General features: G+C 36.6%; 1 protein-coding gene across 1 annotated transcript in view; it reads left to right on the top strand.

Annotated features, from left to right (window-relative positions):
* USP6NL (USP6 N-terminal like) overlaps nucleotides 1-27,098 on the top strand; it is a 166,264-nt gene extending 139,166 nt beyond the window's left edge. The window contains exons 11-14 of the mRNA XM_075208632.1: nucleotides 1,434-1,499; nucleotides 2,921-3,020; nucleotides 9,154-9,306; nucleotides 22,459-27,098. Coding sequence (XP_075064733.1) covers nucleotides 1,434-1,499; nucleotides 2,921-3,020; nucleotides 9,154-9,306; nucleotides 22,459-23,864 — 1,725 coding nt within the window. The 3' untranslated portion in view covers nucleotides 23,865-27,098. The remainder of the gene's footprint in view (nucleotides 1-1,433; nucleotides 1,500-2,920; nucleotides 3,021-9,153; nucleotides 9,307-22,458) is intronic.
* The last annotated feature ends 586 nt before the right edge of the window (nucleotides 27,099-27,684 follow it).

Here is a 27,684-nt window from a genome sequence, read left to right as displayed (position 1 = left end):
TGTTCAAACAATTCATTCAAAAACTGAAGCAATTTCTATTTACAAAGTCATCACAAAATTGAATTTGTTACTACAAATATATTTTGATTATTCCTATGTCAAAATGTTCCATTTAGAATTTGGATCACAACTGTAAACCTCTTATTTGAAGCATTAGGTGATGGTATGCTGACTAGGTTTTAAATATGGTATCATGTATTGCATATGGAATAACTATATGAATGAAACTGAATTATTTTATGCCAGTTTGTTGTGTAGTAATAAGGTGTACACTGGTGTAATGTATATTCAAATCTGGAGCAAGCTTTACTAGAAGGGTTGAGACTTGGTCTGTCAAAGCACTTGTGATAATAGAAGTAACGGCTACAATATAGGAAGCACTTGAGTAAGTGAGGGATACAAGTATGTTGGAATGTGGTATTTCCACATTTGTGTGGTCCTTTTTCCCTGCGTAAGTTGATTGGCGCTATATAAATAAAAGAGAATGATAGCAAAGTTGGCACTGCACCATTGTGCAATGTTTTGTTATGGGTCAAGGAGTCTGAGAAGTGTAAATGTTAGGGAATGTTTGGCTGGTGTTTAGTTGACCTGTTACTTTGCTGATGTTTCTCAAGTACTGGTGGGGGATGGTGATATTGGCAGACACTTCTGAATGAAAGAGATCCGCTTCTAGTAACCGTAAAGTAAAGTGACACTTTGGCCCTATCAGTTTAAGTATCTAGGCTAAGGAGCTCAGAAGCTGTGTTGTCCCAATTCTCTAACACACTAAAGTTTTTCCTTTATTTTGGTACTTACTTGTCACAAGCCAAAATGGCTTTCTTGAAATTAAGGTTTTGTGTGTAAAGGTTTAAAAATATTATTCCTATTATAATTTTTTTATAGTGTTTTTATTATACATGTTTGACATAGGCGCACAGAACTGAAAGGAGAAGGGGATAACTTAATATATGAGATTGCCAGTATACAATTGTTTATATAATTCAAGTAAATTCATCTTCAGGTAGGTGTTAGGCAATCAGTGTTGGAGACAAATTTTAACTGGGTATGCATCATTCAATTATAATAGCATTTTAAATTGCCATAACAATATGCATAAAGTTGTAAGGCATAACTCGTCCAAGCAATAAACCACTGAGGGAAAAGGTTGAGTCAGGTCTTCCAAGGAATCGGTGGGTGAAGGGATTTTGCAATATAGAAAATTGTGTTACCGTATATGACATGTAAGGTTATAGTTCATATCTGAATTGATGGGTCTTCAAGAAGCAGTCTAGTTTCGTACCAGCTACTTATTTTGTATAATTTTTAAAGGCCCTTTTAACATATCTGGGGTAACTCATCACAAAGTTCTAATTGTTATCCTTTTAAAACTCCTCTATACTGTACTGAAATAATTTTTCTGAATAAAGTTGTTATTTCTCTATTTATTATTTCAGGAAACTCAGGAACTCTATACAAGTCTGTATACCATGAAATGGTTTTTCCAGTGCTTCCTAGATCGGGTGAGACTGTAACCAGCAAATATTTATTTTCCATTTCCATAATGTATCTTCCCAGAACTCTTTTCAAATGTTCGTTTTACCACTACATGTGTGTATGCAGTCGCTTTTAATCTGAAACCATTAATGGAGTAAGATTTCTTCTGTACTGGCCACTAGTTTACTGATTATCATTTTGAATTGAGTCATTATGTCTGCTGGCGTTCAGATATATTTTTTTAATCGATACACCTACAGCACAAAGAAGGATAAGATAGAAGGATAAGATAGTCAAATACAAATATAAGTAGTGAAATTAGTGAAAGTGTATATTTATAAAAAATACATGGAAAAGGAAATCCACCTTTGTGTGAGTGGATAACAAATATGTATATGAAGCGTCAGCAATTCATCATCATCACCATTTATTTATATAGCACCACTAATTCCGCAGCGCATTTATATACCATATAAATATTTAACATCTTCTGCACAAAAAAACATTGGTAATGTTTAATGCCAACATTATCCACATTACCTAGAATTGTTTGTTTCATGTATATCATCAGCAGCAGCAATTTAAATAGCGCCAGTAATTCTGCAGTGCTGTGCAGAAAACTCATATCAGTCCATGCCCCATTGGAACGTAGTCTAAACACACACACGCACACACTCCACACAGGCAGAAGTGCTAACCATCAAGCTACCGTGCTGCCCCATATGCTATATTAATGACTTCATACTAAATTTTCCTAATATCTGCTATCAATATCTGCTTTTATACAATATTCAAACCTTGCTTAAAGATAGATTGCTCTCTCTCTATTTCTCTATCTTTCTGTCTCTATCTTTCTCACTCTCTCTTGCTCCCTTTGCATTTCTGTAATTGACCATTTGACACATTGCAACCTTCTTATTCCATAACAAAACTGCTAATGGCCTTATTTGAGCAGTGTATGTGAATAACATTTATTAAGAAATAGAACGCATGGATTATTAGTCTAGGTGATGTATTACAGTTACACAACTGTGAGACAGTATTGAATAGAGAGTGCGCTTGTAGCCTCCCAAGCCCCCCGTTCTGTTCTTTTCAGAGCAGAGCAGGGGGCCTCCTCTGTTCATGTGTGATCCAGAGCATGCACAACCTAGAACAGCCATAGCAGAGAGGGGGCCTCGGGGAGTGCTGCAGGGCCTCGTCAGGATCCGAAACTGCTGCACCCCATGCACCCACAGTAGTTCCACCACTGCAGTTGCAGCACAACAAGGTTTAAATAATTGTCTGAATATATCACTTAGGCTTTGTTTAGTCTGTGCAGTATTAATGTACATGCTTGTGTATGCTTGTCTTGGCCCTTAGATTATTTAAAATATATTTTTGATGCTTTATGAATACATTAATTTAGTAATATGTAATGCCACAGCCTAATATTCTTTCTATTTTTTAGACCCCTTTCACCTTAAACCTAAGGATATGGGATATCTACATACTTGAAGGTGACAGAGTTCTTACTGCAATGTCCTATACAATTGTGAAACTGCATAAAAGTAAGCCATTTTCATTTAAAATTTTGCACATGTTTAATATGTTGTAAAGAGGAAAACACACACAATTATGCTTATGTTCACTCATAAACTGCTCATTTATAACATCCGCTTCTTCAGTGTTTCTTCACATAATCGTCTTGAGGGGGAAAAAACGCTTTATTTATAGTGATTTGTAAAGTTTGAACAACCATGGCTTGTTAGGCTCCTTCCATCATGTTACCCTTTTGGAGATTACAACAATTTGCAGATTGTTGTCCGTCACTGCCAACAATTACAGTCTGGGAAGGAGAGCACTGGCAATGAAAACGGGACTACAGATTTAAACTCTATATGTATTTATTGAACACAGCTTCTGTATGGACAGGGAGCACAGCCAAACCAGTATGTAGCACTTACTGCCGCACCTTCCATCCTAGCTGCTGAGACAGGTTGGGTCCTGCAGTGCTGACCGTTCTCTCCTTTCCCTGCTGTCAGCACTGCAGCACTATTGGCCATATTACAGTATTTTGAGATGGTGAGGTAGTCTCTCTATATAGAGCTACAATGTGGAATTTATTACTTGTCAATAGTTGCATTTTTAATTTTAGGTGTGTAGCAGCTCTCATTGCTGTTTTTGCCAGCAAAGTTCCTGTTCACAGCTTTTAGTAAACTATGGAAGTGTACTATTTCCAGTAATGTGGCCATAGCCTACGATGGTTATTAACATTAATATATGATGCAGGAAATTGAAATAACAGATTACAATTTGTTTTTTTGTTTTTTTGTTTTTGTGTTTTTTAAATGAATTTGCTTCGTAACCTTGATCTCTTGATTGTTCCTAACTGTTGGAGATGCAGGGTAAGCTCAATTTTATCTAATAGTTGAGTGGATTGGAAAATAGTATATCTGTGTTCTAGTGGAACATTTATCCATCTGGATAGTGGGAGGGCAGTACACATATTCTTGTCCCTTCAATTTTACAGGCAAAGGTCTGTTTGCTTTATTGTTCCAAGTACTGGGGGGTACATGCTCTGTACTGTACAGGCTTGCTCTGTCTATTCAGTTTTTGTAACCCGATCACTTCATATATGTTGTCAAGCTGTGCCCCACCTGCTGCTGGGCCACGTCCTCAAGCTGATATACAAAAACCACTATTGTATATGTAAAGGGTCACATAACTAGAATGAGCTGGATGTATGACCATGTATTTTTAATTGTTATTATATTTCAGTTGCTGCTGTATTTATCTACTGTGTATAAGGGGGAAAACCTTCGCCTCAATCATTTATTTCAATTTTGTTTTTGTTTCTGTTTAGGTCCTAAACCTTTTACACCTTATACATTTGAGAATAATAGTAATAGTAGCATGTTTTTAAAACCAGTCTATATTTTTAGGTTTAGTGAGCCTTTAAGATTGCCAGGGCTGCTTTAAGCAGATGTAAGAGGTTAAAGGACAGAGATAAAAACAAGGGCATTGTAGGGAAATCTATGCTTTCCAGGCAGTAGAATAAAAACATAAATAGATGCACTTCAGGAACAACAGTACCGTTAATTAATCCTAAACAGTAATGGAAATAGTTACGAAATTAGTGCGCGTTTAAGAATCACATTTTAACAGTTATAGAAAATGGAGACTTAATAGGGATGGGATCCTTGCTCAATATAACTCATACTTGCCTACTTTGGGCAAGTTCTTTCCGGGAGAGTGGCGTGGCGCGGCCAAATGTGCCATTTTGCCCCGCCCCCACGACAATTACGTTTTGTTGCGAGGGGCAGGGCCTAAATGACACAATGCACCGCGAATCGCGTCATTTTGGGACGGCAGATGCGGGAGATTTGCCAGCTTTCCCGGGAGTCCGTGAGACTGACCCAAATTTCGGGAGTCTCCCGAACATTCCGGGAGAGTTGGCAACTATGTTATAACTTGCAATTGAGTTTATAAAAATATTTGTGAATAATTTACTGATGATGCAATGTTGGTATGATTGCTTCAGTTTAATGTGTGTAGTTATTTGAATTACTGTCAGCCTCTCAGGAAACCAATTTATACAAGTTTGATATCTGTGGTGTTAAAAATTACCATTTGTCAGAGAGAGTCAATTGTGTGATATGTGTCAGGGACAAATGGTGCTGTGCTCTCACTACTGAAATATTCACACACTTCCTATGTTGTTAAAAGGGCGATTACATGACACAAAATTGAAGCTTAAAGAGGTGTTTATTCCTGTTTCCCAGAGGGTGCAGTTCATTTCATCTCCCTGTAAAAAGCGAAATCTTATGGGTATTGCTTAACAACTAATAAGGGAAAAGAGGAACATTGATTATGACAAGTACATGTGTGCACAATGTCATGAGCAATTGTCTTCAATAAAATGTGATCCAGAACTCCACCATTGCTGTTTCATCAAAGAGAGAAAAATGTAGATTATAAAAATGGGATTTAATCAGAATAAGTAAGCCATCTTTATGCTAAATATTCCACTTTACACCTGATAAAATAAGAAAATTTGACCTATACGATACTATCTGTAAATGTAGTAATATATAGGTGATATGGTGAAAAGTGCAAATTTCTTCCTATTCACCATAATGTTACACAAGGTATTATTTGATTAGAAGTATTCTAAGTAGTATATACTGTCTGAGAAATCAGTGTTCTAAAAAGATGTTCCTTGCTATTAAGTGAGTGTCTTTAAAAATGTTGATGTCGCTTTATTTAACACAATATTGGTGTGAAGGTGGTGATCTTCTTCTGTACCCACCACAGACTTAAAATACAGCTCTTCCATTAGGTACTTTCTGCTTTTCGTGAAATGGGTCTTTCCTATTTACCTTGAGAGGTTCAATTTGTTCTCCATGAATGAAATCATGGCTAAAAAGCACCTGCATATTTCAGTGTTATATAGGGTTAAAAGAGCTGACATTAAATGGCTCATAATTATTACAAAGATACTCTTTGATGAAATATGTAGACATTTTAAAATTTTATGATCTATAATTGTTCTTCCAGCATTTTACACTTTGTACTCCTCATTTGGCCAATAGTTTTACTACAAAGGGGCACTTCTTGATTATTAATCCCCTCCCCCAATCCATGCAATATTTAACAGATAGGTCACCTTCTTTTGATCAATAAAACAGTAGCTACACTGGACGTCTGCTAAGGAGGATATTGTTCCTATCTAGTATATTATTCCTATCCAAGCAAGGATAACATACAGTCACTACATAAGCTTGAACAGTTTCATAGTTGGCCTTTCAAGTAATTGCTGTTTTATTGATCAAATAAAAAGGACAGACGGTTAAAATATCAAATAGCACTCAGATACGGGTGGTTTCAGGCAGTTTATTTGGTGTGGCTCATGGTGTAAGATTTTTTATTTTTTTTTAATTTTCTTTTGTTATTATTAAAATCTTTAAATGATATTTGTAGCATACATTGTCTATTGGGGCTTGCCTTATACGCAGAATAAAGCTTTCCTCATTGTTGATACGTGGCAGAATTTTTACATATATACAGTATTGTATCAAAGCAGTCTTCTAGTGTATTGGAGCCGATCTTTCAAATCTACATTTAGAAGGAAGCCTGTTCCTTATACACAGAGAAGAAGGTCATTTTTTGGGCAGTCATGAAGTGAATTTATAGACTGCATACTTTTATAATTTGATACAGCCTACAAAAGGACTGCTTCTCCTACATGTTGTTGAAGGGGAAATTTACATTCTGGAACTACAGTTGGGCCAGATTTCAGGTAAAACTCAACGGTTAAATAATGGCAACACCAGATTGATACAATTACACCCATTCACACCCATGCAAAAGAGAATATTATATTATTATTATTATTATTATTATTATTATTATTATTATTATTATTATCCTTTATTTGTTAGGCGCCACAAGAGTTCCGCAGCGCCGTACAAAGCACAAACAGTAGACTAAACAAGGTGAAACATTACACACAGTAAACAAAAAATACCAAAACTTCAGAGACTCCAGGCAGGCTAATGCAGTAAAGACAGAGCAGAAGAACAGGTATGGAGAACAAAGGGAAGAGGGCCCTGCTCAAATGAGCTTACATCCTAAGGGAGGGTAGACATAACTCAGGTACACAGGGAGCAAGTTGAAGAAGTGGGGAGAGAACAGGGGAGCTGGGGGGAGAACAGGCGGAGGAGATGAGATGAGGGGGTTAGGTGGAAGGTTGGTAGGCTTTTAGGAACAGGTAAGTTTTGAAGGAGGACAGATTATATGACTGATTAAATAAAATGCTCCTGACCTATGCTTTCCCCGAGGAACATATCCTCAGGTTGCAGTCCAGCCTCACAGGACAAAAATCATTTTTATTTCAAAAATTTTTTGTATATGCTTTTGTAGCGTCCTGTGAACCACCCTCTACCAGCTCTCAGGTTCACTTACCCACCATGCGTAGTGTATGAAGATAATACCAGTGTGAGCGGAAACAGAAGTACTGGGGAGACATGTCTGGTTCCAAAAATTATTTAAAAATATATCTAAATGCCCTTTTCTCCAGATGGTAGAAATGTCCATGCTTCTATCTGTATGCATGTTAAATGAAAACATACCCAGTTTAGGTTTTAAGTGTAACTTTATTTTCTGTAAGTGATCAGCAACAGATGTTCATAGGTCAATATAAGATTTATTTCTCATCATTTGTACATTTACTAACCGTAAGTGACTTATATACTTGTATGGCTGAAATGAAAAGAACATAGTATCCATACACTCTTAACGAAGGACTACAGGACAAACTTCAGAAATGGGGAGTAGCATTGTTTTAATGAGCAAGAAAAGCTTTCAAAAGCATATTGGGGGACATTTATGAAAACTGGTGCACTGCCAGCCAGAAGTCCGCATTCATTTTCTAGACTACTTGAAACGTTTGAAGTGATCTCTGTTTAGTTCAGCTTCAGATGGTGATTCTGTACACTCCATAGAGATCTACGGACACTGCCGGTTGTGAGTGCATACACACTGTAGAATTGGAACAACATTGTTCCAGCATTGAACGGGACTTTTATTTCAGTTTAAAAATCAGATGAAATGATACAATGTGCTTTGGGACGATACCCATTTATCGTTGGAACGTACACATTAATACTATATCGGGCCTAGTGGTCATTTATTGTGTGATTGGCCCGATATTCGGCTGAAAACCCTGTACTGTGTACCCAGCTTTAGGCTACCATATTATTCCTTCACATTGTATGCCTTTCGAGGGTGCACACTAGCAATAAGCAAAAACTGCATCATGTCCGTGTGCAGCTTTTATTATGAAAACCTATGTGTACAATATTGCTGTTTTGTTAAGGTGGATTGGTACCACGGCACCTTTTTTTTTGCCTATTTATAGTTGATAGTCTTTGCTTCAGAGAGGAGGTATGAGCAAATTAAAGGTATTTTCTGAAAATTAAAAAAGTGTTCTGCCAAAACGAAGAAAGAAAGAAAAGTGGTATAATTATTATGGGCACAGCATACACAAATTATTTATATTAATACTGTGTTGAGCAAAGACTACGAGGCGGAGTGGTTAAACATGACCGTGGAGTGCAAAAGTTAAGATTGTTTCCCCCTAGAGCAGACCTGGCCAACCTGTGGCTCTCCAGGTGTTGACACTACAAGCGCCAGTAGGTAGCCAGCAGAGAGTTGGCAGGGCATGCTGGGACATGTAGTTTCACAACACGTGGAGAGCCACAAGTTGGACAGGCCTGCCCTAGAGTGTACCTCCTTTTATTTGGGTGCTATATTATTTTGTCGGAAAGTGTTCCCTGTCTCGTGTGTTTACTATAACTCATTTTCAATCTGCTGCATGATAGGCTGTAAAACGGCCTCACCAGCACCACTTGCATTCACATTGTGTTTTGTAGAGGCTGAGATGTACTGATCATTATTTATATGCTTTACTCAGAGCCAGACATTTTTAATGAAGTTTTATAATTTACCATAGCGTTTTTCAGTGTTATCCCTGTTTTATTTATTCATAAATAATTTAATGCTAATAACCCGAAAACCATAATGATGCTTTTAAAGTTATTTGAGCTTATTAAGTAATGAAGTAATTCTTTTTTCTTCTATTTACCTGTGCTTTTGTTATTAAAAATCTAGCGTGTGTAACCATGCTCTGTTTTTGTTTAGAATATTTAATGAAGCTGACTATGGAAGATCTAATTCAGTTCCTGCAGGAGAGTCTAGCCAAGAATTTTGTTTATGATGATGACTTTGTTATTGATCAACTCCAGCTCTCTATGACAGAGCTAAAACGAGCAAAACTTGACCTCCCGCCGCCAGGTAAGGAGCCTGCCTTAGTGGTTTTCATAATTTGTGTTTTTGTTTTTTGTTTTTTCAGTAGATACTCAAGTTATGAACTAAAGACTTATGCATGGTTTTTATATCCACATTAATATGTAGTCAAATATCTCCAAAATGCAACAAGATTCTATTTGAGTGGATTGCTTTAGGGCAGTGATACATCACTCTGTGCTTTCACCCACTGCCCCCACTCCTTCCTGCTTTGTCAGATTTGTTTGTTATAACTTGTAACACTTCTTACAATATGTAATTACAGATAAGTGTCTTTCTTTGAGTGACTATATTGTTTTAACCTAAAACTTTAATTAAGGGTAATGTCATACTTGCCAACTCTCCCGGAATGTCCGGGAGACTCCCGAAATTCAGGTCGGTCTCACGAACTTCCGGGAGAACTGGCAAGTCTCCCGCATCCCGCAATTGCGGGGCTAAAATGATGCGTTTCGCTGTGCCCCGCCCTTTAGATACGCCTCTCTTCCAGATACTTGCCAAAGGTAGGCAAGTATGGATAATGTTTGGCCCTTCTCGAATGATAGGGGGCCACCCACTAGGCCCTTGATGGGTATCAGTTGCCCATCACTGCCTCAGATTAAATACTTGATTGCATAAAGTGAAAGTCACGTTCTCAATTGCAGTGCTATATACGGATGAGAAGTAAACTGGATTACTTGTATATTTCATGGTGCTACAATGGCCAGATTACAAGATCCAAGTTGTCAAACACAGGTGTTGATTCAGAAGATGAATAAATATAGCTATAAGAAACTTTAATCTTTTTGCTACATAGTTACAGTTCTGTCTTAGTACATAGAAGATATAGCTATTTTGTCAAATGAGGTTATTGAGTATCCCAGTAACACCACCAGTCTGGATTTGCAACAGATTTGTAAGAATCCTGACATTTATCATAGTATTTTTCAGGATTAGGACCATAACCTGTATCACAGACAGGAGCAGCAGTCACACAAAGCCAGTTTGATCTGGAAACGAACCACAAATTAGAGAGCAGTTTAGAGGAGCCAATCTAGAAATAGGAAATAAACAGTTGCACTTTAGCCCAATTCTGTCCTTGATGTGACCACTTTTTCTGCATTTTGACTCTTTATCATCTAAATTATCAAAGGTTGTGATACCTTATTTCGGCTGGTTATGCAAGATGGCTAATAAAATAACATTGGGCTTCAAAGACGCAGCATTCACCATACATGAACATAGCTATACTGTTGCCAGGGCCAATGCAACATTTTACGGCACCCTAAGTAAAGTTTCAGCCTGCCACCCCTCCTCCACAATACCCACTTCCCAGTCTATCACATGCTTGACTTTTGTAAAATTAAAATAACGATTACCTCCTCTTGGCTGTCTGGAAAGTCCAGATGCCCTGATGTCTGATGCAAAATGCTGTCCAGGCTTCACTGCTGCACAAGGGCAAAAAACAGGATTTCTAGAAGGGACTCCAAATGTTAGATTTCGGAACAAATCCCCCAAAAAAGTCTTGCAATAAGTAGGTAACAGACACTCTGATTACTTACCCTATACATACTGACCACTATACACAGGTCAACGTTATATTACACACCTGATACACACTGACATGCCCCCCTGCCCACCAGCTTTTCTCGCTTGCCCCCGCGCGTCCCCCGTCCCCCGTCCCCCCCCCAATGCTCAATAGCTTTTCTCACATGTCACTGCCTACCAGCTTTTCTCACAAATGCCCCTCTTTTCACCATTGTGCCCTACAATACTCCTCCTTACTACCTGATAATCCTCCAGTGCTGTCCGCTCTACTGTACAGTATGCGACTGCAGAAATCACATGATGCTGAGACAGACCAAAACTAAGGACCGTGCCTGCTGCTCTGTCCGTATAGCTGCTGAGTCAGCAGCGTTCCATTAAACCTTTCAGGCGCCCTAGGCAGCTGTCTGAAGCAGCTTAATGGTTGCGCCAGGCCTGACTGTAGCTGATCCTTGAGATTTTTGATCTCTATGTAAAAGGGGTCTTAAGTACACACACGTTTTTAAGAAAATAGAAAATCATGCAGTCTGCATTTTCAGTCCTGTTGCTTTTGATCTGTTGTTCGTTTTCTTAAAACGATTTGAGTACTGAAGAACCTTTTTACTTGGAGATCATAGGTACCCAATATTGGCTTCAGCAGTGCTACTTTCAAATAAGGATAAACACAGCTCTCAAGAGTTAGAGAAATAGCAGCATTGTGACCAAGGCATGTCTTCGTTGCATATTGGCAATCTTATTGCAAAAAGGAGAAACTACATTTTTCTAAAGTTATTAAAATTAACCTGTCCTCATGTTTGGTTAGAAAACCATTTTAAAAATAGCAAAATTTCTTTTTATTTTTTTTTTTTTCTGACCGCGCCACTTTACAGCTACATTTTTTTCATTATTTCTTATTTTTCTCCATTCTCCATAAATGTATTTTTTTCCCCCTCCAACCTTTCTTCAGAGAATACCTTTTAATTTTATTGACCTGCTGTGCATTGATTTTTCTAAACTTCATATGTATTAGATTTTTGTAAGTGTTTGTATCAGTATGGGGCTGCTGCTGGACAGCTGTGGACATACTGATTAGGTAGGTTAAATATCTTAATTTTGGGTATATGATAATATAAGAGATTTGTTTCATTGTTTGTATTAGCAAAATATGTAATAATAGTTTAAGTTTGGTAACTAGTCCCCCTTGCCTAATGTGATTTTCTTTTTTGTATGTCGAAGTTTTAAGCTATACGAACGTGTGTCTCCATTTAATGGAATTGGAATCTAAAAAAAAAAGAAAAGACAATCTCATAAATGCCTAAATGTTTTTCTACAGAAAACACCATGTAGAACTGTGTGAAATTATGACCTTCTCATTACCCACTTTTCTGTACATGACAAAGAGGAGGTAAATCGCGACTAAAAAATGTAAATGAAAAAAGAAGTCTGTCTGGACATAGCCTAAGTGTAAAGCAGTCAGTGTGAGCTATGGTGCCATCCTGTGGCCTCTCGTCTATAAACCAGCTTTGGTTCTCAGTGCAATGTAGCAGAAACAAGTAAAATAGTTGCACAGTTTTTAAATTAAATTCATATTTACAGTTATAGATGTAGCTGTTGTAGTAGGGTTTCTTGTACTAATCTATAAAAATGTTTTTCACATTTATTCATTTGTTAAGAAAAAATTGAAGAATTGGCAGACCGTTAGCAGACTGATGCTTGTTAAACAGGCATTGTTTTGTTTGTTTTAAAGGAATGTTATATCTGTGATAATGATCCAGGTTTAAATAACAGGTACCTGTCGCCTACACATACAGGAGGCAGCCAATATTCAGCTGATCCTTTTCACACCAGAGCGCCTCATGTCTCCTTATGTCACTGTTCCTAGTGAAATGATAGCGTGAATATTGCGGAATATTGGATCAGCTACCAAAATGGTGGTCTCCATTGTGTGAGGCGATGATTATAATTTACCTTCCAACTTAATCAAGTATATCTTGTTTTTATTTACTTACCAATATGTACTTAACCATACCCAAAAATCCTGGTTCCAAATTACCAAATTGTGGTGATATATAGCACTCGAGGGAGAGAGATCTGCAATTGTTCTTGTGAGTTTTTTAATTACGTTTGTAGTAGTGTAGTTTCAGTATTGCATTATCGTTTTATTTGAGCTAAATATATCATAGGATACACAGCTGCTAAGTACCTAGAATTGAAGGTTGGTTCACACTTCATAAAGTAACACTCTAACAATACTGCTTCGCACCTTAGCACTATGCTATCTGCCACATGTCGCACACCTTTCTGGAATCTATTTAAACATTTAATGTGTTACTGGAACGTGTCTAAAATGTGTTTTTGCCATAGAGATTACTTCTTTTGCAGTTCTATCTTGTACTTGTTTGGATTGGAAAAAGAAATGCCAATTTGCTTAGATAAACTATATTGTTTAATATAATGTATGATGATAGTAACCTAAAGTCATTAATTTTCAATGACTGTTAATCTAAAAGCTTTCCCTAATAGTACAGTAGCCAATAGACTGCATAAAACATGTTGGTGTATAACTTATTTAGTGTTGCTGGATGCAGAAAGCATGTGACCTCCAGTCAAGATTTTTTTTATACATTTTTTTTTAAACATTTTGAACGGAGCTGGAAATATGAAGTGTTACTGTAATTATAAGATTATTTTGTGAAAAAATAAAATGTCAACCTGTTGCACTATTGTCAGGTAGCTGATAGAGCCATATAGAATTGCAGCTATGACATACAGCAAATAGGTAGCAATGTTTTGATCATAAACTAGATCAAGTTCGGACAATTCTCAGGAGTCAGGTAAGCAATGTGCCTAAAAGTGACTACTGACACCTACAGTTTGGGAGTAATTTCTGTTAATATTTATGGATGCATAACTTCACTAGCTCCTTAAAAGATCGTACTGGTTCCTGAAATCTCCCACTGGTGAATCCTATTATGAGGTTCCATTGTAAAGTTGATGATAATTAATGTCATACACATAACTTACACCAGAAATTCACAACAGACAATAAGAACCCATTTATAAATTGTTCTATAGGAACCCATTTAGGTTCGGAGCCCACAGAGGCTTTGTTTGGTCCACTATGGTTCTGTAACTTTAGTATGTTGATATTTATATCAAACTTCAACAATGAAAAAAAACTGAGCTCTAAATTCCTAAGATCACCCAATCTGATAGATCTGCTGGTAATTTATTCAAGGGATCCCCCTTGACATAAACATATAATTGGAAACAATAAATTCCTGCGCTCATACCAGATAATGTCATGTAAAAATAAAAATATTGACACTAAATTATAGTGTTACATCCTAGTAAATGAAGCGGTGTGATAGCCAAATATATATGCGCAGGAAGCAACTATGGATAAAAGTGATAAATAATTTAATGGAAAAGCCACAACATAAAATCACCATAAAAATGCAAAACTATATAAACTCAAATTGAAAATTAAAACTGGAACTCAATGATCCAAATATATATACCAATCCAATGAATGGAAAACTCAGCTTAATGAAAATATGAACCAATGTAGCGTATAAAGTAAAAATTTTGAGAAGAAAATCCAGGTACCTATAAAAAAGCGAAAAAAAAAACAAACTTTGGGGCTAGGCTGAAATAATGATTTATATAAATGGGGATAGTGATAATAATTATTTCGCTTTTTTATAGGTACCTGGATTTTCTTCTCACAATTTTTTTCAATTTGAGTTTATATATTTTTGCATTTTTATGGTGAGTTTATGTTGTGGCTTTTCCATTATCACTTTTATCCATAGTTGCTTCCTGCGCATATATATTTGGCCATCACATCGCTTCATTTACTAGGATGTAACACTATATTAAAGTTTGATATAAATAACAATATTGACATGATGGTCAAACTACCAAACACTAACTTTGGCACATATCTTCAGGTTCCTCATACATGTGTCTGTGTATGGTGTTATCAGCTGCCAGGGGCCAGAATCTTGCACAGTGCCTGTATTCACCAATTGCCTATTGCCAAGAGCTAGCACTGTAACTGTAATTATCAATGGCCCAGAACTTAGCGCTATATTTTGTCCATCAACTGCCTGCAGCAAGGAACTAGCGCAGTTCCTGTAATCACTAGCATTATACCTGTAATTATCAACTGTATGGAGCCAGGAACATATATCCCCATCAGAAGCTAAAATTATTCTGCTACTTCATGTATCAAGTGTCTCCACACCTCTTTGTAAGCTTCTATGGGCAGGACCATCTTGACCTTCTATCTCATTTTTATGTTACATAGCTATAGCCATAACGTTGAGCCTTATTCTGGGTTTTAAATGTTTGATCCAGCAGTAGCTAAAACATAACCCCCAATGAAATAGATGGCAATTTAATCACACATGCCCAAAAAAAATAATTATTTCCAGACTGTAAATGGGTTTGGGTCATGATTTTAAATAAGAAAATTGCGCCCTTTAAGTTCAACACTAGGTAGATTACTATTTATCAATATTTTTTACGGCTTATACTGGAAATGGCAACACATGCAATGACTTTAAAATAAAAGTATTTAGACAGAATATTGGGAAATGTAAACAATATAACACAAAAAAACAAAACCCAAACAGAAAAGTAACAGGGTGAATCAAGCGTTAGTCTTTCTGCATAGATGCTTGGAGACGGCACCAGATGTAACTTGTAAATGTGCTTACAAGTGCCACATCAAACATAATGTCTCATTACAAAGTGCTCCCTCTGATATTAAAATCCATTCTCATATTCTCACTTTTGCAGGGCAGACCAAGAAGATGTTAACAAAGCAAAAACAAACCTTTAACCTTTATTAAACATTAAACAGTCTTGTGTTTGTTACCCACCTGGGATGATCTTCAGGGCAAAATGTAGACTACAATAGAATGGTTTTGAAGTGGCCTAAAATGTTTTATTCTGACATTCACTGCTCTAGAACTCCCAGAATCTTTCTTTTGTTGTACAGCGCTGTAGAAATCTATATTCACACTTTCTGCTCTACTTGTAGGCATTTTCTGTTATACTACCATGTTCCCACAGAAGCCTTAGTATAGAGGCATAAGAGGCTTTGATTTCACTTGCAATTTTCAGCACATTATTTTTCATTCTAATGACTGCTAAATGCTGCAGCAGGATGTCAATTTTTTATCACTGCAGAAAGCAGGTGCTTTCTCGTGACATTTAACTAAAATAAAGCAATGCCTGCCCTTTCTTTAGACGTAATCCATGCTGTGATAGTTAAAGGAGCATTCAGTCTTATTTTTAAAGCAGAGGTTCGTTAACAATTTCACCAAAGGTAGCTAGATTTTTATTTATTTTTCCGTATTTTAAAGCTATAGAATACAGGTTCTGTTAATTAAATGCCTCTTCTTTCCTCTACAAGTTTATTTTTATTTTAATTTTTCTTCAGTTCACTTTTGTACTGATTTTACCACTGCTGTAGACAACAAATTGGTTTTAAGACACGTTGTAAAATCATGCCTGATAAAACATTACAGTGTAGATGCATTAAAATTAATGAGCTTCGCTTATTATATCACTTCATATCATATTACATTTTGACTTTTTTTTTTTACATTTTTTGTTTATTAAATGTTGATTGCAAGCAACAAAGCAGAAGTTGCAGACTGTTAAATTTTAAGCTATGTGGACTAACCTTGAACCTTTAATTAATGGAGCCGATACATTCACAGTAGCTTCAAAGCACTGTCACTAATAAGCTTGGAGTAACAGTCTGCTACCACTGGGGGGCGACATTCAACCATGGAATAGAGACTTGCAAAAAGTGCTTTTGTTTACATCATCTTTATTAGAATTATTCTTTATTTGCTTGTGTTTAAAATACTAATTTGTACATTTTTTTAAACATATGATGCCCTGGATACCAATATTGAAGTATTACTAGTTAAAAATTGTAATTAGTGTTTTTTGGGGGGGACGGGTTCTTCCAAATTTCACCTACAGCCTTGTTGGATTTGTGAGTTCAGGTGTTAAATCTAACTTCACATGGTATTTAAATTCCAAAATCAGCATAAACTATGGAAAGTGGGTGGCAAGCTTAACATAAACTCCTGAAAGAACTGCAGGAGTGACATTATTAACAAAGGGGACATACATTTAAATACCATCCAAGACAAAGATGGATTATATTAAAAGGCTTTGTCTTATAAGAGCGCTGCCGCCTTTTAATTTTTTTTCTCTCTTTTCTTTTTGCAAATTATTTTTCACATCTAGTTGTGAAGGAACATACAGGATAATTCCATTTTTTGCATAAATAAACCCAACAGCACAAAACCTCCCATGTGCTAATGCAAATATATGCTATGTTTATTAAATGTCAGGCAAAGAAATGACTATTATCCAAGCATAGGGGAGAAAAGACAATGTATTGCCTTGCCCCCTCCAAAGACTGAACCGCGACATGTTTATAGTATAGCAAAAAAAAAAAAAAAAGACTTGGTGTAGTAAGCAAGTTCACTTTGTATTCCTATGGGGGAAAGATTGATACGTTTTATTACGTCAAAGAAAATAATAATGTCTATATTTCATGTATTGCAGTTTGATATCAGTAAATGATCCTGTTTCTGTTCAACCAATACCTACTACCAGCCAGTGAAGCTTCAGATATGTGTAATCACTTTGTTTGCATTTTATACTTTTAGCACCTAAATAAAGTCAAAAGTCAGTGCAAAAAATAAAACACTTAATTCTGTTAGTGTAGTAATATGTCACCATAATATGTGTGCATAGTTACACAGCAAGCCACTGGAAACAAAAGCTGTGCAAGTGAGCAAGCAGAAACTTCTGGTGGAAAAATAATTGTCTCTTTTGGATTTCAAGATCAACTCTATGCAAATGACACCCAAGTTTATCTCCCTTCCCCAGTGTTTTCACCATGGATATGGTGAAATATACTCCATGTCTTTCTGCTGCCATTTCATCTATGATGTCCTCTTGCCACTTCAAACTTAGGGGTCTGTTTATCAAGACCCTGCTATTTTGAAGATTTTCTATTACTGCCTATCGCAGGGATAAAAAATCTTTGGCCGCAGAATTTATCAATACAATCTCACTGGTCTGCACAGTGTCAGTGACTGGCAGTCTAGGGTCAGTCTTTGCATGCGTGAGCTGGTTGCAGTGACAATATATGGATGGATGGCGATAGTGATAGAAGTGTAGTGGCGGTAGTTGTACTGGTGCTTGACATGTTAAACATACCTAGTGACAGCAATCGCAGTCAAATGCAATCACCAGCAGGGAGGGTTTGTTAAATGGGGAGAAGCCCTAAATCCAGTGAAAATGGATGTTTTACCTAAAAACTAAACCAATCTTTCCACCAGTCATAGACGCTACCTACCTAACATATATTTTTGTTAATAGCACAACATTAAACCTTACTCCTCAAGCTCGCTGGCTGTGTCACCCTTGTCTCAGAACTGTCCTTAGTTCCCCATATCCAATTTGTATCTTGGTACATACATCTAAGAAATATCTACAGAATATGCACATATCTCACACTGCAAAAACCTGAATTCATGCACTCCTCTCCCGCATTGACAGTTTCCTTCTTACTGGTCTTCACTAAAAAGTCTTTCATCGCTACAATCTTTTAAATGCAGTTATCCACTCTACCAGTCCTTACATTGGTTTCCCATGCTTTACCAAATCCAATAGAACATACGTCTACTAATATACAAAGCCATTAACAAACCTGCACAACATACATCTGAGAGCATGTTTTCAAAATCTGTGGCATGGTCAAGCAATTTATATGAAGCTGCACTGTATACTGATGGCCCCTTACATCAGATTAGTGCTAAAGATGATACTGGGGGAAATTCTTCACCAGTACAGTGTCTTTCAGGTGTAGTTGGGCTCTTTTAGTGAAGTGCCGCATCCTCTCAGTCTTTTTTTTTTTTTTTTTTTTTTAATGCGATTGCGGAATGGCTTAAGGAAGGCAAATTAATTGAAGTTCACAGTGATAGTCACATAAATACTCCAGAACGCGTGGTGAAAGATACCACCAACTTGAACCATTTTTCCTGTACAGAGATCCTAAAGAGGAAGATATTAGCAGAAAACCGTTTAAGCTTAGTAATGCCAACATTTTTTAGGCTTCAGGAACAAGAGAGATTCTACCCCTGAGACCCTTCATCTGTGCTATAACTACTGATTTAGAGATCTCAAGTGAGGAAGCCAGGTGAAATCAGTATTCAGAACACACTGCTGACTTACTCTGTGGCCTTCGTTGCTGATATCCAGAACGATGTGTCTATTTGGCTCTGAGATTGACATTCTGGAAGAGAGGACTGAGATGTGGCAATGTTCCTGGCATACATTCCCAATTTTTGTTAACTTCTCTGTTCAGTGGTTAATCTCAACTTTTCTTCCTGGAAGTCATACCTCTGAAAGGTTTTATTGTAAGATGTAATCTTTCTCTGTAACTTATACCTCAGGGACACTCTGTGCCTAGACTATATGTTCTCAGGTTCACTAACTGTTCAATATGTTTGTAATTTCAGTGATCATGATCCATTTTCTATGCTATTATTTTTCTATTGATGGCCACTGTTGGTTCTGTTAGTTAATATTTAGGGGGTTTATAACCCCCCTTGTATGGTGTTGGCCAAGATTGTTGTTTTGGTTTTGACGGAGAAAGTTACTTTATTGATATGTGTCAGTATGGGTCTCTATGAATGTTTTAGAGTACAAAAATATTTGTTTATATCAATGTTCTCAGTACGGCTCACTGCAACCTGTTTATTCGAGGTATGTTTCATGAAATATTTTCTATTACCCTTACAATGTCAGAATATGAACTGATTTTCTGGATTTTCAATGGGCTGGTGTTCCCTAGTATTTCTCAAGATACATAACCCAAACTTATATATGGACCAAATTATGGGAGGCAGGAATGGGATGAGCGAAAATGCTGACCTATAGTATCCAGCTTGATGTCATTTATCAAATATTCTAAACCGTTTTGGCAACTCCTAACTAATGTAGTTAGACCTGTGGCATCTAATCCTCAAATTATGTGTCAAAAAGCATTGTCTCAGATATGTTGACTAATAGCCAATTATTTAGGAAATAAAATTCATCAGCATTGCAACTTTTGTGGGGACTTCTAAATGGGACAGTAATTACTGTAGTAAACTACAGTAATTGTAAAAATATGTTATAAAGTAAGATATTTTTAGACCTAAATCAGTTGAGATAAAGGTCTATAAACATGTTTTTTGTAGTGCTGAATTTGAGGCTAAAGATAAAGAACCGTGAACAGACTTGTATATGAATATCTGTTGGACAATAAGGGATGTGTTCTGGCAAGACACTCATCTTATGCAACAGTGGTTCTTTTGGTGAATTGTGTGTAATAGAAGAGGTGATTGCAACCAAATTTTGCCAAATTAGCACAGATCAAGCACAATCCAATTGGTCCTCACGCTCACACCCATTTTTAGCAGTCATTTTAGAATGGCAAACAAGCAATTTTTTCCAGTGTTATAGAAAAGAACTGGAGGAGCCCCGTGAGAACTGATTTGTAATGCAATTTGTTCCAACCAGAGTATTTGCTGCTTAAAGCAGCAATCCCAAAGACGATTGTTTTTTCTTTCAATAAAAATATAAGTACCTTTTTTAAGCATGCTACTCCTTCCTCAAAATCTCTCTGGACGGCGCAAAGTATGGCTGCCAGACACGCACAATCTCGCACCTCTCAGCATGTCAGAGGGTATATTTTACATTACATGGAGCAGACAGAGCTTCTCTGCTCAATACATAATGTGCCATATGACTGTGGTTGCCTTGGTAACACTGCAGAATTGTAGATCATTATAAGCAGTCTGAAAAGACAAACCAAGTAAAATGGTAGAGACCAACATTCTGCTTATAGTCTGTCAGTGATTTGTTTAAAAAAACCCAAATAAAAACATCATGGGATTGCTATTTTAAACTGTGATTATATTTTTATTTGTAATTGTGTAGAACGCATAAATAGGAAATCTTGGTATTTCCTCAGGAAGTTATGGCACCTTAATTATCAAAGTGCACGTTGAGCATCCCATGGAGTAAGGAGGTAGAGCACGCAATGCAGAGTGCACGTTCCCCCCCCCCCCTCCTCTGAACTCGGATGTGCTGCATGGCTTTCCTGCATTGTGTGGAGGAGGTCAAGTGATACAACAATTGGCTGCTTTAAACCCCTCCTAGCTTAACCCACTGCCCCAGCTTTTATTAAATAAAAGCCGGGGTAACAGATAATGCTCGGTCGACTGTAAAGCAGAGAATAAGATCTGGGGCAGACTGGGCATCCAGCAAAAGAAAAGGTAAAGCAAGAAGGAGACTGCAGGTGAATGCTCTGAGGGGCTGCCTGTTGTACATCACTGCCTTATATTTGTAGAATCCAACAAGGTATGAGAGAATTGTACTGTACTTGTTGGTTTTGGATGTTAGAAAAGCTATCCTTTTAAATTGGAAATGCCGTAACCCATCTCTGTAACAAAACATCTCTTTAATTGTATATAGACCATGGGTAAACTCAAATGCAGCATGAAAATAGTTTGTGTATTACGTTAAATTTCTATGGAGTGCAAGGGGGAAAAAAAAGCCAAGATTTCTGTATAAACTCTGATCCAATGTGTTTCCGACTGTTCAGAAGACGCATCGCGTCCCCTTTTCTAATGGCAAAACAGACCCATAGAGTCATGAGTGATCACTAGGACCCCTAACAATTTACATCAGGAACCTACTATCTGGAGTCGTTTTATAGCCCTTAGTGTAGCCTTCACCTGCACCTTAGATGGTTCTTTTGGCTTCTAAGTTAAGCTTTGTTTAGTACATATTTACTCTAAATAGTCTCTTTATTTGCCAGGAGGATTTTGGGATACATAGCTTGACCTTCAATCTAAGTTAGTTTTTTTTTAATAGGGTTTGTTTTTATTTTTTCTTCTTAATGCATTATAATCTACGTTGTCTGACTGAGATCCATAGCTTGTTTTGCACCTTTTGCTCTGTTTCTTTTATCCCATCTAGCCGAAATGACTCTACTGATGTAATTTTTTTATATTGGATTTTTTCTCATTTATTATTTTCAAATGTTTGTTCAAAACAATTTGCAGTATGTTATTTTGTTATAAGTAAATAGTGCTCAAAATATTTAATATTGCTATACCTAGGTTGCTTGAAGTTGAAATCAGTCAATTTTACTAGCTAAATTTATGTTTTGTACTTCTTGAAATGTGTCACACTGGTTGTAAATTATATAAAGTTGTTTTAAAGAGATCTTATAGGCCAAATAAGTCAATTGAACTTAGTTTTTGTAAATATAAACTCACTACAAAACTTTATGAATTTGTTCATAAAGATTTTACTTGTTGCCACTTATATATGTATTCAAATTTTAACATTTTATTTTTGTTTAATACAAACTGACATTGAAAACTTGGCACCACCTATGCTTTTATATATAAAATAAAATATACTTTTAATATTAAAAAAAAAAAAAAAGAAAGAAAAAAAATAGAACATTGCACCCATATGTGAAAACTTTAAATAATTTTTGTACTGTTTTAGTAATTGCCTTTTCTACTTAAATTATAGGGAAAGATGAAGAATTTCCTCAAAAAATACTTGGCCAAGTACCTCCTGAACCTCCACCAATACTTATGAATCATGTTATGAATGGACAAAAGAGTATCAGCAAACTTCCAAACCAAGCAAAACCTGAAAAGATCCATTCTCCAAGTAAAGTGCAGCAAGTTTCCCCAACTGATGAAAAGAAGAGGAGGAGTTCCATTGAGAAGTCTACCCTGAAGTCCTCAAAGAGAGGACCTGTAGACTACCATACAGAGCAGGCTAAGACTGATATGCATCATAGGAAGATCCCACAGTCCACTACTCCATCTCAGGACAACGTTAAGTACTATGATTATGGTGCCGCTAACCAAAATTCAAATGCAACTTCAAATGCATCAAAGGGAATCACTCCCAAATGGAACTTGCCAACTGAGCCCAAAAATAAAGTTCTTCTACTAAAACACATGAGTGATGGAAGGGGTAACCCACCAGACTATAGTGCTCCTAATCAGTCAGAATCTCAAGTTGTGACTGTGAAGCAAAGAAATAGGGTAATTGATATGGGAGGCAAAAGAGGGTCCAATGCATCACAGTATGATAATGTTTCTGGCGGTGAAAATGAGAATGACAATTATGTTGAAGATTCTAGGCATCAGTTAGGTGTGTCAACTAGGAATCCAATGTACTTCAGTGGCACGTCATCACGACATCCTTCAAAAGACTCCAGTCCACCAAAATTAGTTGAGAGTAATTCAGAAATGAATATGCAAGCACGTTCTCCAGCACGTTCAACATTTCAGGGTACTGATGAGGGATACAGTCTAAAGCACCCACCACCATCCTACAGCAATCCACCTATTTACCCAGATAGCACCAAGTACTCAATGAGCCGACTAAACAGTGAGCACCATTCACCAGTAAACTGGAGTAGTCCATCAAGTAGATCCTATGGACATGGCTTTGATTTTCCTCAAGATAAACATCCCATGAACTCCACTTCAAGACAAAAACCTGTTACATCACCCTCCAATAGAATTGAAGTTTTACCTGCAGATGAAAGTGCTACTCTACATTTAGGCAATTTTAATCAGAAGGAAAATCACAGATATATTATTCCACCGATAGATTACTACATGGAACATAGTAATTTCCCTGATTTATCATTTGCAACGTTTGGGCAATCCTTAAACAAAGAGGCATCAAGAAGTTATTCCTCTAATTTGCAAAAATCTCCAGGCTCACAACAACCTGCTAGTCCAGTGAACAATTTTTCATCCTTATCTGTTAATAGTCCAGTTAGACTAAGGACTTCACCACGCAATGAACAAGTTAGTTCATCACGGTATCCGCATTCAAACCCTGGAGTTAAAGCACCGCACTTTCGAAATCCACGTGATGGACTTATAATGCATGAGTCTGTGATGTTGTGAACAGCAGCCTTTCCATGACTTCAAAGTGAAAACGGGTTGCTTTGTACTTGGAAGATCAACATTTCAAACATAAACTTCTTTTTATGTTTGGATTGTTTTAAGTGGTCGGAAATTTAAACCTATACCACAACACATACATGAAAGCGATAAAGTGCAACTTCTAATTATTACACCCTGAAACTTAGAATCCTACAAATGTAGTTTCTTTTGTATATATTTGCCCTGTTATATTTATTAAAGGACAATTCCACGTTCAAAACAAGTGGCTAACATTGGATATATTGGGTCCAAACATATATATTTGCCAATACAACATAGCATCTGTGAGCTTTACTTTGAAAAAAATATAGCAATGTCTGGCCCCCTGAGGATATTATTTACTTTGGCTGCTCTGAGTAACAGTCACTGCTATGTAGCTTTGGAACAGTGTGACCTGCCCCATCCCACTTCAAACTCCATTGCGTGGTGAACAGCTCTTGCCCTGTGCAGAATTCCAAAACTAGTTGATATAACCAGGCAGTTTGGTGATGATGAGACAGAGACAGATAAAGTTTAGTGCTGCTATTGGAAGCATGAATACAGTGGCTGGTGGGAGTTTTCATCTTATTGCCACAGTCATTTCACACAGTACTGGGAAGTCAATGGAAGTTGTCCTTGGCAAACAAAGACAAACAGAAAATATACAAAGCAAGAAAACTTACAGGGATTCCCAGAAGCTCATACAAAAAGTATCTCTGGGGTCACATAATATGCCAAAACGCAGATACATTTATTGGACAAATAGTAGATTTGGCAGATATTATTTAAAGAAGAAATTATCCTGTAAGACTTAAGCTACCATAAGTTTAGTGCCTGAAAATAGCCTATTTTTTGTAAGACTTTGGTGAAAGATTTTAGTTTATTTTAAAGTTTTTGGTTTGTACAGACCGTGTTTAGGAGTAGTCTATGAAAAAGTATTATTTCAGTCTAAGAATGCAACTTGGGAACATTCTAGTTTTCTTCCCAATACAGTATATAATGGTTTTTTTGGAGTTTTTTATGACACGTGTAGCAGCCTTGAAGACCTGCCTGGAAACATGCAGTTCTGTAAATATATTCCAGATACATTTATATTAACTTATGTACAGACTGTAAAATGCATTCAGCTAAAGGCAGTTAAGACTTGCCTATTAATGTACTAACGTTCCTCTGCGTTTTTGAACTTCACACTTTGAAATGAATACAGTTTGGTAATTCCATGCTACAGCACCATAATAGGGAATTGCTGTAGAAATGGAAGTGCTTTTTATTCTTACAGACCGTACATAAAAGTTGTTTGCATGGGATAGCTAACAATAACTAGAGCTTGTAGAGTCCTTTTATAGTAGTCCTGCACCTGGGAAACTTCTGTTAGTACTACAAGCTTAAGAAGCAGCTGCAATAGATTCTGTCCAAGTCGTATTAAGTTTAATGGTGTGTCTTCCAACAACTCTAGCCTGTTCACACTGTAAAATGCTTTATTATATCCATTTGACACTATGCACTTTACCATTATTGATTTTGAAAGTGCTGTACCAGCTGTGAGATGTAGGTGTTGAGTGCATCCCATGCAAAAACAAAATCTAATGTAGTAAGGTCAGAGCATCTAAATTAAAGTCACAGAAAACCCAGCTGATCATGGATTGGACGCATTTTTCCCGGCTTGTAAACACATAACAAGCTATCAAACAATGGGGCTTAATATTCGGATTTCAGTATTTGCCTATGCTGAAAGTAACAGGAACCAAAAGGATTCAGTTCTGGATTTGGAGCCACATAGCTGTCCCTTTTAAAATAGAAATGGTTCATGGTATTGATTACCAATGTTGTAGAGATGAGAGGCAGAGCACAGCCTAAGAAACCTATTAGTGAGAGTTGGACATTCCGCTGGAAGTCTCTGCAGTGTTGCTGTAATAAAGTGTGCCGTGCCTTCTTTGTTTGACAGATACCTCTGATCCATGTTATGTTCAAAACTGTATGTGGTGCATATTCCTCTACCCCACATTACTGACTTAGTGCATTGTTTTTCCTACAGATAGCTTATATTTGCCATGTTTACATGATCTCTTTTGAATTGAACTAGAAAGTATGTATTTTAGCAATATCTCCAATAATTACATACTTTTTTTCTTTCTCTATTTTCTAACATTCTCTTTGTACTTTTGCATTTCTAACATAATGCTTTCCAATTGCTCACTGAATTGGTAAACATTACACAGTTGCTGGTTTTTGTTTTTTTTTGTTTTGTTTTTTTTAAATGTATTCATTCTTCATCCTTTCAGTGGAATTTCTCCCCACCTTTCAACACTTTGCTCCAGCAGCATGTCTTTCACTATGTGCCTTAGCTTTTAATGGCTTAATATCTGCTGGCTTATTACACTATCACACCTTTTATGAACCAATGCATTGTGTGCTGAAATGACACTAATCGTTAAGAGAAGGCAAATCAATTTGAATTGTCTGCTTTAATTTCCAAGTGCCAGTTTGAGTAGGTTTTTAGCGACTTCTGATTGACACATTTTTCTTTGATTTACCTTTTTTTTTTTTTTTTCTCTTTCTTTTTTTATCCTTCTAACTGTTCTAGAAGAAGAGTATAATTTTAGTCATTTCAGCTTTCACACAGCAGCATCACACACCAAAGTAGTACTGCACCAAGGCACGTTACTTCACAGAGGGAATACACAATACCTTAATTACATATGTGTTACTGTTACTTTATCATATTCGGGAAGTATTTAAGTTGGAGAAAGAAAGTTGTATTTTATTTTCATGTTTTAAGGTACAGATGTAATAATTTTGTAAAAGAAGAATCTAGCTAATGTCTGCAATGGGTGATTTTCTGTATATGGTTGCTTACTTTTTGTGATCGTTGACATCGAAGGTGTTAACAAATGGCTAAACACTACATTGAAGCAAAGGACAGAATTCCTTTTGTAATTGGTTTTCTGTGTTGATTATTCCCAAAATATAGAATTATGCATATTATTTACATAAATGTGACTATGTAGTAATATCATGTCCTAATTATAGACCTGTGATTCCTAATCAAGCTGTACAATATACTGAGCTGACCCTTTAACAAAGCTCTATGGTAAATATTGTAGATTTAATGTATAAATATATACACACTATTTTCATGTCATCTGCTGCAGTTTTTAACTGTTCTTTTTAATGTGACTGTTTTTTAACATGTTAAAATTAACAATATTAAGTACATATAGACTCTGTCTCTTATTTGAAAAAAAAAATGACAATTATGCATTTCATATTTTACATTTCATATTTTACATTTCATATTTTGACTTGAAGAAAAGATATTTAAACGACGTTTCCATTTTATTTTCATGTTGTAATATATACTTTTTTAAAAAATATCAAGCTTCATTACCTAATATCTTGCTGACCCTAAATCCGAATCCTGGTTACTATGGCAACATAAGAAATGTGCCCTCCCTCCAGAATCTATTCCCCCTTGCTTGAAGCGATGGGTACCCTCTCATTAGAACGTATTCCCAGCAGTTTACCTCCTATGCACCGTGTTTAATATCACCATGCTCTTACAGCGGATTACGTTTGTTGGACACTAATGGTGTCCTAGCTAGAATGTTTGTGAACAAGGCGCAGCTGTGCACTAGAACACTGTGCATAGGAGGTATAAATGCCAAAAGATGGTTCCAAGTGGTCCCTGACCACCACAGTGCAGATACTGTGGGGGCAAGTTTGAATTGTCTGCTTTAATTTCCAAGTGCCAGTTTGAGTGGGTTTTTAGCGACTTCTGATTGACACATTTTACTTTGACTTA

The sequence above is a fragment of the Mixophyes fleayi genome, chromosome 4 (genome assembly GCF_038048845.1).
Source record: "Mixophyes fleayi isolate aMixFle1 chromosome 4, aMixFle1.hap1, whole genome shotgun sequence".
NCBI lineage: Eukaryota > Metazoa > Chordata > Amphibia > Anura > Limnodynastidae > Mixophyes > Mixophyes fleayi.
This window is presented reverse-complemented; position numbering and strand designations above follow the sequence as displayed.